Here is a 13352-nt window from a genome sequence, read left to right as displayed (position 1 = left end):
TGCAAATATAAGTCTTAAGCGTGTCGAGTAACTCTGTACAAGCTGAACTTTCGCAGTCACATATGTGAAAAACATGATGATGAGCTGTAGAAACATTTTTTTCCAATTGCCCTTTAACTGTCCATCCGAAACGTGTTTTCTCAGCTACTGGCTCGGATAATGCTCCTATACGACTCTTTGTGGTTGCTAGTAACGCACTGTTGTTAACACCGATAAAGAGTTTCGGTTTTATGTTGTGGTATGAATAAAGCGCAAGATCTCTCAAATGTTTGTGAACGGACTTCAGGGACGCGACATCAAGCGACTGGCTTGGCAAATCCTAATCACGTATAGAATGCACGTCTTTAAGTGTAAAATGTTTTCCGCTTGATGAAGATAATATTATATCGTAGACTTCCGAATCATCTTCGTGCCGATGGGTGTCCCCAGTCCACCGTAAGCAAAGTCGCTGTTTTCTGCCACACACACCCAACTCGCGTTGTAGATCAGCGTCTATAAGCGTGATCTATGAGCCGTCGTCGAGTAACGCGTATGTGGAAACTTGGATGCCATTACTATGTAATATTACAGGTACGATGCGAAACAAAACTGCGCTGCTTTTGCTCACATGGGTATTAACTGAATTTTCCGTGGATTCGGGGTTAGTTCTATGGAGCTATGGATGATGGCCCAACTTACATTGATTAATTCCGCAAAGGGTTGTTAACCTACAGGAGTTACTGTGCGGTCGTAAACACCGGCGGCATAGTTTATGTGTACGCACCACCTTCCACTTAGTCGCCCTTGACATACCCTTAAAGGTAGAACAATTAGGAAGTTTGTGAGAATCTGATTTGCAAACGATACATCTTACCATATTTTGCTCTCCGGTGTTAGGACCCATGGAAATTTCAGAGTGCATATTTACCGAGCTGCGTATGCGGTCACCATGAAGGGTACTCGGTAGGATAACGGTATTGGCTCCTTGTGCCAATTGGAACAACCATTGGCTAAAATGTTCCAAATTGCTTTCGTTCAATGTTAATTTGTGCATTCCCCAGAACGCTTGGAAGATGCTAGGCAGCTTGCCCACCAATCTTTGTTCCAATTCAGAGTTATTCAGATGAGACTGTATCCCAGATGCTTTCATGGTTGCGCATACGTTATGTACCTCTAAAGCAAAGTTTACAAGGGTCTCTAAGTTTTCAGACATTGGGGGTCGCATGTTTTTAATTTGCTGTAGCAAAACGTGGATGATGAGTTCGGGTCTGCCGAATTTCATTTTTAAAGTTTCAATTATTTGTGGCACGCATTGGACGTGCAATAACAGATTTTAACTGCTTGCCGCGCTGGACCATCTAGGGCTTTTCTCAGACGTAGGAGGTTTTCGTCTTGTGAAAATCCACAAACTTATGTAGTCTGGTTGTATGTTGCTAAAAATAAGGGCTACTCTTCTGGTTTCCCAGTAAACTTTTGAAGCTCTTTACCTACACTGGTGCGCGCTGCTAGTTGGTTACGTGTTAGCCGGCGATGTTGAGTTGGTTGTGGTTCATTCCTGCGTATATTGGCTACGGCTGGTTCACAGTTTGGTGGGAGTAAATTTGGTACCCATTGTGGAGGTAGTGTCAGATTATTTAGCTGGCGTGGTTGGTTCCGCTGGGATATTTCATTTGGTCTACCCTGTTGGAATGCTCCCTCAAAGTTGTCGTCGTCGGAGTCGCTATCGGAGCTTATTTCATCTCTTTGCTCTAAAATTTCCTTTCGTCTATTCAAAAGTTCTTGCGTTTGCCTTAGAATATCGGCTTCTTCTTTTAAAATCTGTTCTTCTTCGACCAAACGACATTTGATGGCTGATGAAGGACGCGATGCATTTGATCGGACGGATCTCGTTCTGCTCGGAGGACGTAGCTTTTCTATTTGCGCTAGTAGGCTTCGCAATGGTGATGACGCTGTAGCAGCCTGGCCCTGAAGTGCTGGTAGGCTGGGAAATAATGGCAATGAGGCGGCATGTGTCAAGCTAGCTTGTTTATGTAGCGATTTTTCCAAGTGTTGGTTGTATACGAACAACTTCGTTGTTTCAATGTGCGCTGCTGTTTCAGTTGTAGTAGTAAGTGAAAGTCTTGTATCTGCATGACCCGGCTGAGTTGCTGATGCGCCATTGGCAGGATTCGCTTTAGAATCATGTGTGACAGGTGCTCTAGTGATCTGGCTAGGAGATTCGAGGGTGGAGCAGGTATTGCACACCCATTCCCGTCTACTCACACTTCTGTCGATCTCAGCGCACTTTTTATGGTATTTTCGGCTGCATTTCATGCAACGAACCATGTGCGGATTGTATACTGCTTTGCAAAGACCACAGCTATAGATTTTCAGGTTTGCGCCGCTGCTTTTCTTGTCGTCAGACATTTGTGCAAGAAAAAGTTTTTTAAGATGTTGAGGCGAATAAAAGAAGACTTTCTTTGAACGCGCGGTACAACTGAATTCAAATTTTATTTAAACAATAATATACATATAAGACATTGAAAAAAATTTATTAAGTTATCAGCGACGTTAAAAAACTTGTCTTCTCTTGCCTATGTCTGAAGTTGCCAAAAAATCCGCTATTTTTTCTTTCGTATGTATATCAACTGTCATGAATTGCAATTTTCTCACTCCTTTCATTGCCCAAGCAGAAATTGCCACGTTGACAGAACCACGAAGTTTGACGTTCATAGATTACTGCTGACTTGTCAATCGCAGCTTGACACGTTGGCAGGACACAAGTTTATCCGTCATTCATAGCTTGTCACTCACGATGAAGAGGTACCAGATCTTTCTAAACAACACCTAAGCTAAGAAATGGATAACTTATCTATAACAAATCGATAACTTTCTAAAATTCTAATCGAGCACTTTTCGATATACTATAGATAATTTTCGGGTAGTAAATTGATATATTATCGACAGCATGTTCAAAACACTTCAATAACAAATCGATAGCTCGACCAATTAGTAACTCGTCGATAATAGCCCGTGACACATATATAGGTAACAAACAGATCAATCATTGCTAAGAATCAGTATTTTCCTTCAAATCAATTTTACCACACACATTGTTTCCACATTACGCTAGTATATCTTGGTTTACTCCTCACGGTTTTCACCACAATAAAAAGATTTCGGCCACCGTGGCGTGATGATAGCGTGCTTCGCCTACCACGTCGTAGATCCTGGATACATTCCCCGGACAAAGCAACATCAAAATTTTAAAAATAACGTTTTTTAATTAGAGGAAAATGTTTCTATGCGAGGTCGTCCCTCGGCAGTGTTTGGCAAGCACTCCGTGTGTATTTCTGCCATGAAAACTTATCTGCCTGGCAGATGCCGTTCGGAGTCGGCATAAAACAAGTAGGCCCCGTCCCGCCATTTTGTAGGAAAAATTAAAAAGGAGCACGACGCAAATTGGAAGAGAAGCTTAAAAATCTTTTCGGAGGTTATCGTCCCTTTTTTTTAATTTATAATAATCCAAAAGTTTTAAATTTAAAACCTCTATTTTTATTAGTTTGGCATCCGACCCGGCTTAATGTACGCACATATATACATCCTACAACAAAACACATAAATGGAAGCGAATTTGTAAATGTCAACACTCAGCAGGTCGCCTGTTTACTTTTAGTTTTATTTTTCAAGCTGTGTTCATACATTGGATAACTTTAAAGACGAACAGGAATATCTAAACGATGAACAACAACTAAGCATTTACTTATGGCCTTGATACTTTTTAAGCTTATTTGGAATTGCTAAGCTTCTCATGTGTTATTTTGAAATATTTTGTAGTCTTAGTACCGATTGAACGAAATAAGCTTTGCCTGGTTAACTCAGAAAGTCTTAAGATGCACCTTATGTACTCATAAAAATATATAATAAAGATTAGGTGGCAACCCAATCCAATAGTACTTTTCTTGAACAAACAAATTGTATATCTATTATGTTTCATTACAGATGGCAACCTTGTAAAAACATCCAAAGTAGAATCACCCAAGTAGGAGAGCTTTGATGTTGCGTATTATTTATTTCTTGCAACATGGTAACTTTGTTTTCGAGTATAAGTATACGTAAAATGATAAAAATATAGCGAGGTAAGACAGCGCAAATCCTTATAGCAAATTTTTATCCAAGTCAATCTTTGGCAGAGGAAATAAATAGAATGAAATTTGGAAGCCCTAAATGGCAACACGACACTGCTTACAAAATTTTTTTATTAACTGCCAACTATAAAAAAAAGAATTTAAACAAAAGCGTGCTACAGATTTCTCGAAATAGTTTAAGCCGAATTAAAATGCCAGAGTATATTCAAAAGACTGAATAAAATAAGGTTACTTGGCAATCCTACATAGCGACCCTTTTGGGAAAAATTTATAACACCTTTAATTTTTGTTTAAAATGAAGGGCACATTAAATTGGGAGTCAAGCGTTTAAAATATAAAATAAAAACTTAAAAACTCTCAGAAAAAACACTGATCTAAAATTACCTAACCTACATTTTGTGGGGTTATTTATACTAGTTAGTATTTGAATAATTTATTCGACTAGAATTTCGTCTGTCGGACTCGAGGAAATGCGCGAGTGCTTTCTGTCGCCAATTTGCAATGCATACTTCAGTTGGCAATGCTAGATATCGTCCAAACCAACGGGCACATATACAAAATACCTCAGCAGTGGTTAAAGAAGCCATTGAAAAGGCCAATCCATATTAATAGTCCCAGACTAAACACCTTGGGCATTAGGGCATCAGCAGCCTAGCACATGTTTTCTGCTTGTCGTTAGAAGCCTTTGCAAGGCAAAAAGAATGACAAGGATAAACCCACTACCAAAGACCGGAAATCCAGCCAGTACCTACCAATAGTATCCCTTTAGTCAGTAACGAAAACGTTTAAAGCCATTATGATTCCCTCTTTTAAACAAAATTCTTCAATTATCCAGCCATCATCATGACTTCCGTAAAATACATATCACTACCACAGTTCTGAACGCCATTAGCACTCATCATAGGACGGTGCTAGTGCAGCTTGGCCTGTTTGACACAGTTAACCACGACTGGATCTTCCTTTTATGTTAGATAGATAGATAATTTACTGAGGATTGCACTGCGACCATTGGTCTATTGTGCCCTCACCTCCTTCATACCACCTCATCCAAGCCGACTTCCTTGATGAACCCTAGCAGTTCACTTGGCTTGAGGGATTTAATGTGTATTCTGAGCCCATAAACCTAGCCCTGCATCTTGAGATTGGGTCACATTCCAGGAGGATATGGTCCGCCGTCTCCGCTGATCGATCACAAAATCGGTATGTGTTATTCCGTTACTTTTTAGTTTTTATACATATATAAGTACGTACATATTTTTATTAAAATTTATTTCAAAGTATAATCTATTGAAGTGAAAAATATTAAAGTGTTACATCTATATATATATATACATACATACTTTTTGTATATATGACATATAACTGATAAAATGAATTTGAGCTAATTTATCAATATTCAAGTAAGTTTCAACCTGACTAGGACTAGTATATTAACTAGTGGGATGCTGATGTAAATATCGAATAGTATGTCATTGCAGTGATGCGTATGCCAACTGCCAACGGGTTTGTTAATGTTGAATACACGAACTACTATGTTAGTTGGTATGATATTGATGTATATAATAACTAGTATGCCATCTGGTATAATGCTGGCGCAAAGGCTGACCTGTGTGTTAATTGGTATGACGCTGAAGGGTATGCTAACTATTACGGAATTTGGTACGATGTTGATGTATGTAATGACTAGTTTGTCAATTACTATGAACCTGATGCAGAGACCGGCAACTGATATTTTGTACGACATCGCCGTGTTAAAAATACCAGTTGCTAATATGGAAAAATTACAGAACTCATACTAGTTGGATTTTCTGGCAAACTAGTATTCTTCTAGTATACAACTATTTGGTTTGACTGCAGGGTATTAAAGCCAATAAAAGTTCAGTTAGATTCAGGTTATCGACACTATAAAAGGCAGTCTAGCTGTCCAAAAAATATTTGATTTTATAAACTCACCTGATATGCCATCGTATGTCCACCATTCTTCCCAACTAACTGCGAGCAGTACTGAAATTGACAAAAAAAAACCATTTAGTTATGAATAAAGTTGCAAAAAACATAGTTAATATAGTTTCTGCCATTTCAAGATACAAACGCTTAATGCGACATAAGAAATAATTTAATTATTTTTGCCAAAGTGTGCGTCCGCGAAAAATATGTTCTCCTGAGCTTTCATTTTAAAATTTTGACATAGGAATTTTAAAAATATTTATGAAAAATAAAAATATAAAGATGGAACGCAATTAAAGGATTATATATTAATAAGTTGATTCTTTTCTGACAAATTTCCAATCCAAGTAATGTGAGCTCCATTTTTATTTCTCATAAATATTTTCACAATTTCTATGCAAAAAATTTTAAAATCAAAGTTCAGCAAGAATATGTCTTTATATAAGGACCTATTTTTCGCTGATTTTTGTCCATAGATATAAAGGAAATGCTTAAATTTTTATGCACAGGGTGCTTTGCACACAAAGTATATTAACTTTGATTGGATAACAGTTGGTTGTAGATATACACTTCCATATATCAAAATCATCAGTATCGAAAAAAATTTGATTGAGCCATGTCCGTTCGTCCGTCCATCCGTCTGCCCGTTCACACGATAACTTGAGTAAATTTTGAGCTATCTTGATGAAATTTGGTATGTAGGTTCCTGAGCACTCATCGCAGATCGCTATTTAAAATGATATCGGACTATAACCACGCCCACTTTTCGATATCGAAAATTTCGAAAAACCAAAAAAATGCGATAAATCATTACCAAAGACGGATAAAGCGCTGAATCTGACGCAGAATAGAAAATTAGTAAAATTGTGTACAATGGGCGTGGCACCGCCCACTTTTAAAAGAAGGTAATTTAAAAGTTTTGCAAGCTGTAATTCGGCAGCCGGTGAAGATATCATGATGAAATTTGGTAGGAACGTCACCACGTTCTCCCTGCAGAACTTTTTCATTTTCTTCTACTTAATATGGTAGGTGTCACACCCATTTTACAAAGTTTTTTCTAAAGTTATATTTTGCGTCAATAAACCAATGCAATTACCATGTTTCATCTCTTTTTTCATATTTGGTACAGAATTATGGCATTTTTTTCATTTTTCGTAATTTTCGATATCGAAAAAGTGGGCGTGGTCATAGTCGGATTTCAGTAATTTTTTACAACAAGATAAAGTGAGTTCAGATAAGTACGTGAACAAAGTTTAGTTAAGATATATCGTTTTCTGCTCAAGTTATCATGTTAACGGCCAAGCGAAAGGACAGGCGGTCGACTGTGTATAAAAACTGTGCGTGGCTTCAACGGATTTCGCCCATTTTCACAGAAAACAGTAGTCGTCATAGAATCTATGATCCTGCCAAATTTCACAATGATTGGCAAATTTTTGTTCGATTTATGACCTTAAAAGTATTCTAGACGAACTAAATGGAAAAGGGCGGAGCCACGCGCATTTTGAAATTTTCTTTTATTTTTGCATTTGGTTGCACCATATCAATACTGGAGTTGAATGTTGACATAATTTACTTATATACTCTAAAAATATTAAATTTTTTGTTAATATTTGACTTAAAAAATTTTTTTTTAAAAAGTGGGCGGGTTATTCATCCGATTTTGCTAATTTTTATTTAGCACATATATAGTAATAGTAGTAACTTTCCTACCAAATTTCATCATGATATCTTCAACGGCTTCCAAATTACAGCTTGCAAAACTTTTAAACTACCTTCTTTTAAAAGTGGGCGGTTGCACGCACATTGTACACTATTTTACTAATTTTCTATTCTGCGCCATAAGTTCAACCCAAATACCAAGTTTTATCGCTTTGTACGTCTTTGGTAATGAATTATCGCATTTTTTTCGGTTTTTCGAAATTTTCGATATCGAAAAAGTGGGCGTAGTCATAGTCGGATTTCAGTAATTTTTTACAACAAGATAAAGTGAGTTCAGATAAGTACGTGAACAAAGTTTAGTTAAGATATATCGTTTTCTGCTCAAGTTATCGTGTAAACGGCCAAGCGAAAGGACAGACGGTCGACTGTGTATAAATACTGTGCGTGGCTTCAACGGATTTCGCCCATTTTCACAGAAAACTGTAGTCGTCATAGAATCTATGATCCTGCCAAATTTCACAATGATTGGCAAATTTTTGTTCGATTTATGACCTTAAAAGTATTCTAGACGAACTAAATGGAAAAGGGCGGAGCCACGCGCATTTTGAAATTTTCTTTTATTTTTGCATTTGGTTGCACCATATCAATACTGGAGTTGAATGTTGACATAATTTACTTATATACTCTAAAAATATTAAATTTTTTGTTAATATTTGACTTAAAAAAATTTTTTTTAAAAAGTGGGCGGGTTATTCATCCGATTTTGCTAATTTTTATTTAGCACATATATAGTAATAGTAGTAACTTTCCTACCAAATTTCATCATGATATCTTCAACGGCTTCCAAATTACAGCTTGCAAAACTTTTAAACTACCTTCTTTTAAAAGTGGGCGGTTGCACGCACATTGTACACTATTTTACTAATTTTCTATTCTGCGCCATAAGTTCAACCCAAATACCAAGTTTTATCGCTTTGTACGTCTTTGGTAATGAATTATCGCATTTTTTTCGGTTTTTCGAAATTTTCGATATCGAAAAAGTGGGCGTGTTTATACTCCGATATCGTTCATTTTAAATAGCGATCTGAGATGAGTGCCCAGGAAGCTACATACTAAATTTCATCAAGATACCTCAAAATTTACTCAAGTTAACGTGTTAACGGACGAACGGACGGACGGACAATCAATCAATCAAATTTTTTTTCGATACTGATGATTTTGATATATGGAAGTCTATATATATCTCGATTCCTTTATACCTGTACAACCAACCGTTATCCAATCAAAGTTAATAAACTCTGAGTGCAAAGCACGCTGAGTATAAAAAACAAGCGCTTTCGATGTCAGCTTAACGCGGATTTTGCATTACCGAATTCACCAAGTTATTAAAATAAAACACTGAAGGAAAAGTTATATAATCAATTTTTTTGATCAACTTGCATATTTTTTTCAAAAAAATTAATAATGAACAATGAATTCAAATAAAATGACCCGATGAGAACATGTTTCCAAACTGTCCTCAAGTTGTTAGAAAAGCAAATTACCCGAAAAAGGTGCCGATTTAAAAAAAAAAATTGATATCCCGATTGGCTGAAAGAATAAGCGAAATCAGTGATGCGAAATCCTTTAGTAGGTTGCAGGGGAATAAATACTCCTTTGAAATGATTCTTACCTCATGCTGAAGTTGAACATATATGTACGTATGAGGAGGGTTTGAAAAATCACTTGGGATTATATTCAAACATCTGTTGTTTATTTGCGAAAGTATACAATAGCGTCCGAAATGTTAATTTTTATTTCCACACTTCATACTTCAACACCCAAGTCTCTCGTTTGAACATTTCCTAAAGTTGGCGTTCACATATTTACTATTTAAGGCATTGTCCTTCGCAAGAACACTCAAAGTGGTGAAGCAAAATCTTGCCCAAGACAGTCGAACTAATGACGATGTGAGCTACTATCCTAACGTAGTGGACAGTCGAACTAGTCTGAAAACTGAAGCTACGCGGTCATGCATGATGAGCTTTTATATGGTAAGGCCGAAAAACAGCAGTTAACATCTTTTAACTTAAAATCGGTCAACTTACATTCTAAAATATCGTTTTGATTTAACGAAGACTACTGGACCCAATGTTGTGAACACAAACGTCTGTAAATTTTGGTCTACATTTTAAAAATTTTATCTAGGGTCCTTGTAAAATTTTAATGAATAGATGCGCCGAGGGTTATACGATTTTCATCCATGTGTTACGCAATGACATATACTTAGGCTGCTTATGATTTCGAGGGCTTCTAGGAAAGTGACGTCTACGAAGGTGTGAGTTCGAAGTCGCAGTCTGATAGCTTCTGTACTGGCATTTGTTGTGAGGGTCAGGAGGCGTAGTATCGACTGGTGGTGTGAATTGCTACTGTTCGCACATCGGGAATTGTTGCTCTTAAAAACAGCCGGAAAATCTGCAGGCGCCCTTTGCCACGTGAGTCATGAGTATTAATAGACCATTAATAGAAACCGTAAGTCACCTTTGTGCATGAACGCCAAGGAGCCATAAATGGTTTAAAGAAATTGTGTTCGCGACGATTATTAGGAGTTCAACACATACGAAACTTCGCTTTGCTCTAGATATACAGACAAAAGTGTGACTATTTTAAGTATCTATATTTTTTTCAGCAGACGCTTCAGTACCAAACCCAAAGACCGGGGCTAGGTTCGAAGCCTCTCTGGAATAAATAAATAAAGGCTATCCCTCTGCAAGGAGATACTCCTGAAATTTTTTGGATGATCCGCGAAATTTTGAGGCAAAAACAAACAGGTCACGTAAAACTCTCTTTAATGAAAAAGGAACATAAACTGAAAACTTCCCATTTCACACATTATCTATGGAACTAAATTATCAATACATATACCAGAGGCCATAACTCGTCGTATGGCGTAGTAGGCGAATTTCGAAAGGAACAAAACTCTGTTCGTATACCCAGTGGAAGTGTCCTCATTTCTCCTAAGAGGATACCGTTTCTTACCAGGAAAAATCCGACACAAATCGGAAAAAAAATTGTCTTTGATTTCCCTGAAGAACCAAATAACTGGTAAAAAGTACTTTTTATTTGTATGTCGAATCAAATAAAAAATAAAATGTATCTTTTGTTTGAAAACATTTTCAGATAAAAAATAAATTTTATTTTTGGATTCGTGATTCATTCAAATAAGAAACACGCAACCCTGTTTCGGAGTGATATTAAAATTAATTTGAGGGTCTAAGCTGTTGCTCGTTACATTAGGTAATGGCAACAGCAAGCCGTTTCAAGTCACGGCCGAAACCACATCCAACATTTTTTATTTTATTGTTATAATTTAAAATCTATTTTTAGAATAACACTTCTTGGGGAGGAAATTTACACTCCTCTTGTTATTGATGTAGCGATAAAGACACGCCCCGAAGATTTTGTGAAGTGTTATCGATATTGATGTTCCTTTGTCCGATGCAGATTCGGTACGTTCCGGTAACAAGCACCATTAAGGTACTAGCCCGATCATCCACATAAAAAATTCTAGGTTATACCGCCCTCCCACGCCTAGATCCATGAGGAACTTGGGGTCGCCATAGCCTCGGCAGCAAAAGAAACAGGATTTGCTGCGGATAGGTGAGGTTTACAATTGCGTTGTATAAGCAATAAATTGCAGTGGCAACCCCTTGAGTGGGTTGTGGTACACAACCGCTTGAATGATTTCAGTATATTAGTCGCCTCTTACGACAGGCATACCTGCCCCTAAGCCCCTAACCAGCTGGGACGGAAGTTTACACTAGCTTGTTTTTATTTACAACAACGCCCACGGTGGATTCTAAAAAATTTTAATTTTTCTGCCGAACACCCGAGAAATTTTTCTGTGGGCTTATTCTAGGAGGCGTCTAGTGTAAAGAAAGCCAACCGCGAAATCACATATTCGGCGCTTTTTTTGTTAAGGTCATTTGAACTTTTTAACTTTTTAAATTTTGCAATTAAAGGTTCATACGCGTTGTTGATAAGGAAATCTATATATATATATATATATATATATATATATATATAATCATGTTTCTTTGCAAAAAGTTATGTAAAAATTTATTTTATGTAACGTTACATACAAAGCAAAAAGTTTTTTAAACAAAATTTACAAAATTATGCATATTTTTATTTGAAACCACAAAATTTCAATGATCAGCTTCTCCAATTTATTTGAGTCACAAATGGCAACTATTGTATTCGCAAACTGCTCTCAATAAACGACTAGAGTATTCCGGATGAGATATTTTAACACTGTACTTAACCCACGTCTTTTTAAAATCTGTGCTTGATTCAAAAACTTGCTCTCTCCAAAAAGCGAGTTCTTTCCATGTTTTAAACAAAAGTAAGGCACGTGTTCAATTGCAGCATGAGCTTTAGGTGTAATACTAATTTCCAAGTCCTCATAACTTGTTTTAAATTTATTAATATTCACTTTGATATTCGGGTCTTGATTATGCGAAAAGCAAGAGTTAACTACCAGACCAAAATCTTGAAAACACTGAGCATATTTCATACATTTACCGCCATGTTTTTCTGAAATTCTTCTCAAAATATCTACATTTTTAACCAATTTTTTGCAGGAGTTGCCGTTAAAAGAAGACTGTCCGAAGTAAACTTCACGACCTACATGGCATTCTTTACCCCATTCATTGCTTTATTTTTCAAATTCTTTTAACGTGCTTTATTAATATTATAATATTATAATTTTGTAAATTTTGTTTAAGAAACTTTTTGCATTGTATATAACGTTACATAAACTAAATTTTTACATTATTTTTTAGCAAAGAAACATGATTATTATTGCGTTAAAATAGATTTCCCTATCAATAACGCGTATGAAACCTTTAATTGCAAAATTTAAAAAGTTAAAAAGTTCAAATGACCTTAACAACAAAAGCGAAGAATATGCGATTATGCGGTTGACTTTTTTTACAATAGGCACCTCCTAGAATAAGCCCACAGAAAAATTTCCCGGGTGGTCGGCAGAAAAATTTAAATTTTTTAAAACCCACCGTGCGCCACAAAGAGCGATTTTCACAAAAATTGCTTTTTCTGGACACGCTTGAAGTAGCTTCGCTTTCAGGTTGTATGTGTAGCATTTTATACCGAATAACAAAATAAATATTACGTGTATGCACCGGGTACCCTTCTTCTCTGTTGGTGCAAATATGTTTATGTATAATTGATTATAATTGATAAAATAAATTTTTTTTTTTAAATACTTAGACATCGATAAATAAGCAGAAGATATTTTATGTCAAACATAAAAATGACTATCAAATTTCGTTTCCAATGTTAATGCACAATAATATCGACATTAAAGTTCCAATCGCAAGTGCTTTAAAAAATTAAATCGATATAATTGCAGTAACACGTACGCTGTGTGTTTATACATATAAGTATGTATATATGTTTGTATAAATAATTGAGTGTTAAAAAATGCCAAAGTTTTCACTATCATTAATTTCATTTTAAGTATATAGTGAACTAAATGCATTATTTACCATTCAGTGATAACATAAACTTACACCACTAGCAATAACAATAAAAGTTGTAATAGCCAAAGCTGGTACAGGAACAAATATAACTATAAAAGCA

General features: G+C 36.2%; 1 protein-coding gene across 1 annotated transcript in view; it reads right to left on the bottom strand.

Annotated features, from left to right (window-relative positions):
* CARPB (Carbonic anhydrase-related protein B) overlaps positions 1–13352 on the bottom strand; it is a 286975-nt gene that overhangs the window by 110681 nt on the left and 162942 nt on the right. Inside the window, exon 3 of the mRNA XM_067780979.1 lies at positions 6060–6110. Within this exon, the coding sequence (XP_067637080.1) occupies positions 6060–6110 (51 nt within the window). The remainder of the gene's footprint in view (positions 1–6059; positions 6111–13352) is intronic.

This window comes from Eurosta solidaginis, chromosome 4, assembly GCF_040869045.1.
Source record: "Eurosta solidaginis isolate ZX-2024a chromosome 4, ASM4086904v1, whole genome shotgun sequence".
NCBI lineage: Eukaryota > Metazoa > Arthropoda > Insecta > Diptera > Tephritidae > Eurosta > Eurosta solidaginis.
Note: the sequence above shows the minus strand (reverse complement) of the source record. Positions and strands in the feature narration are given on the sequence as shown.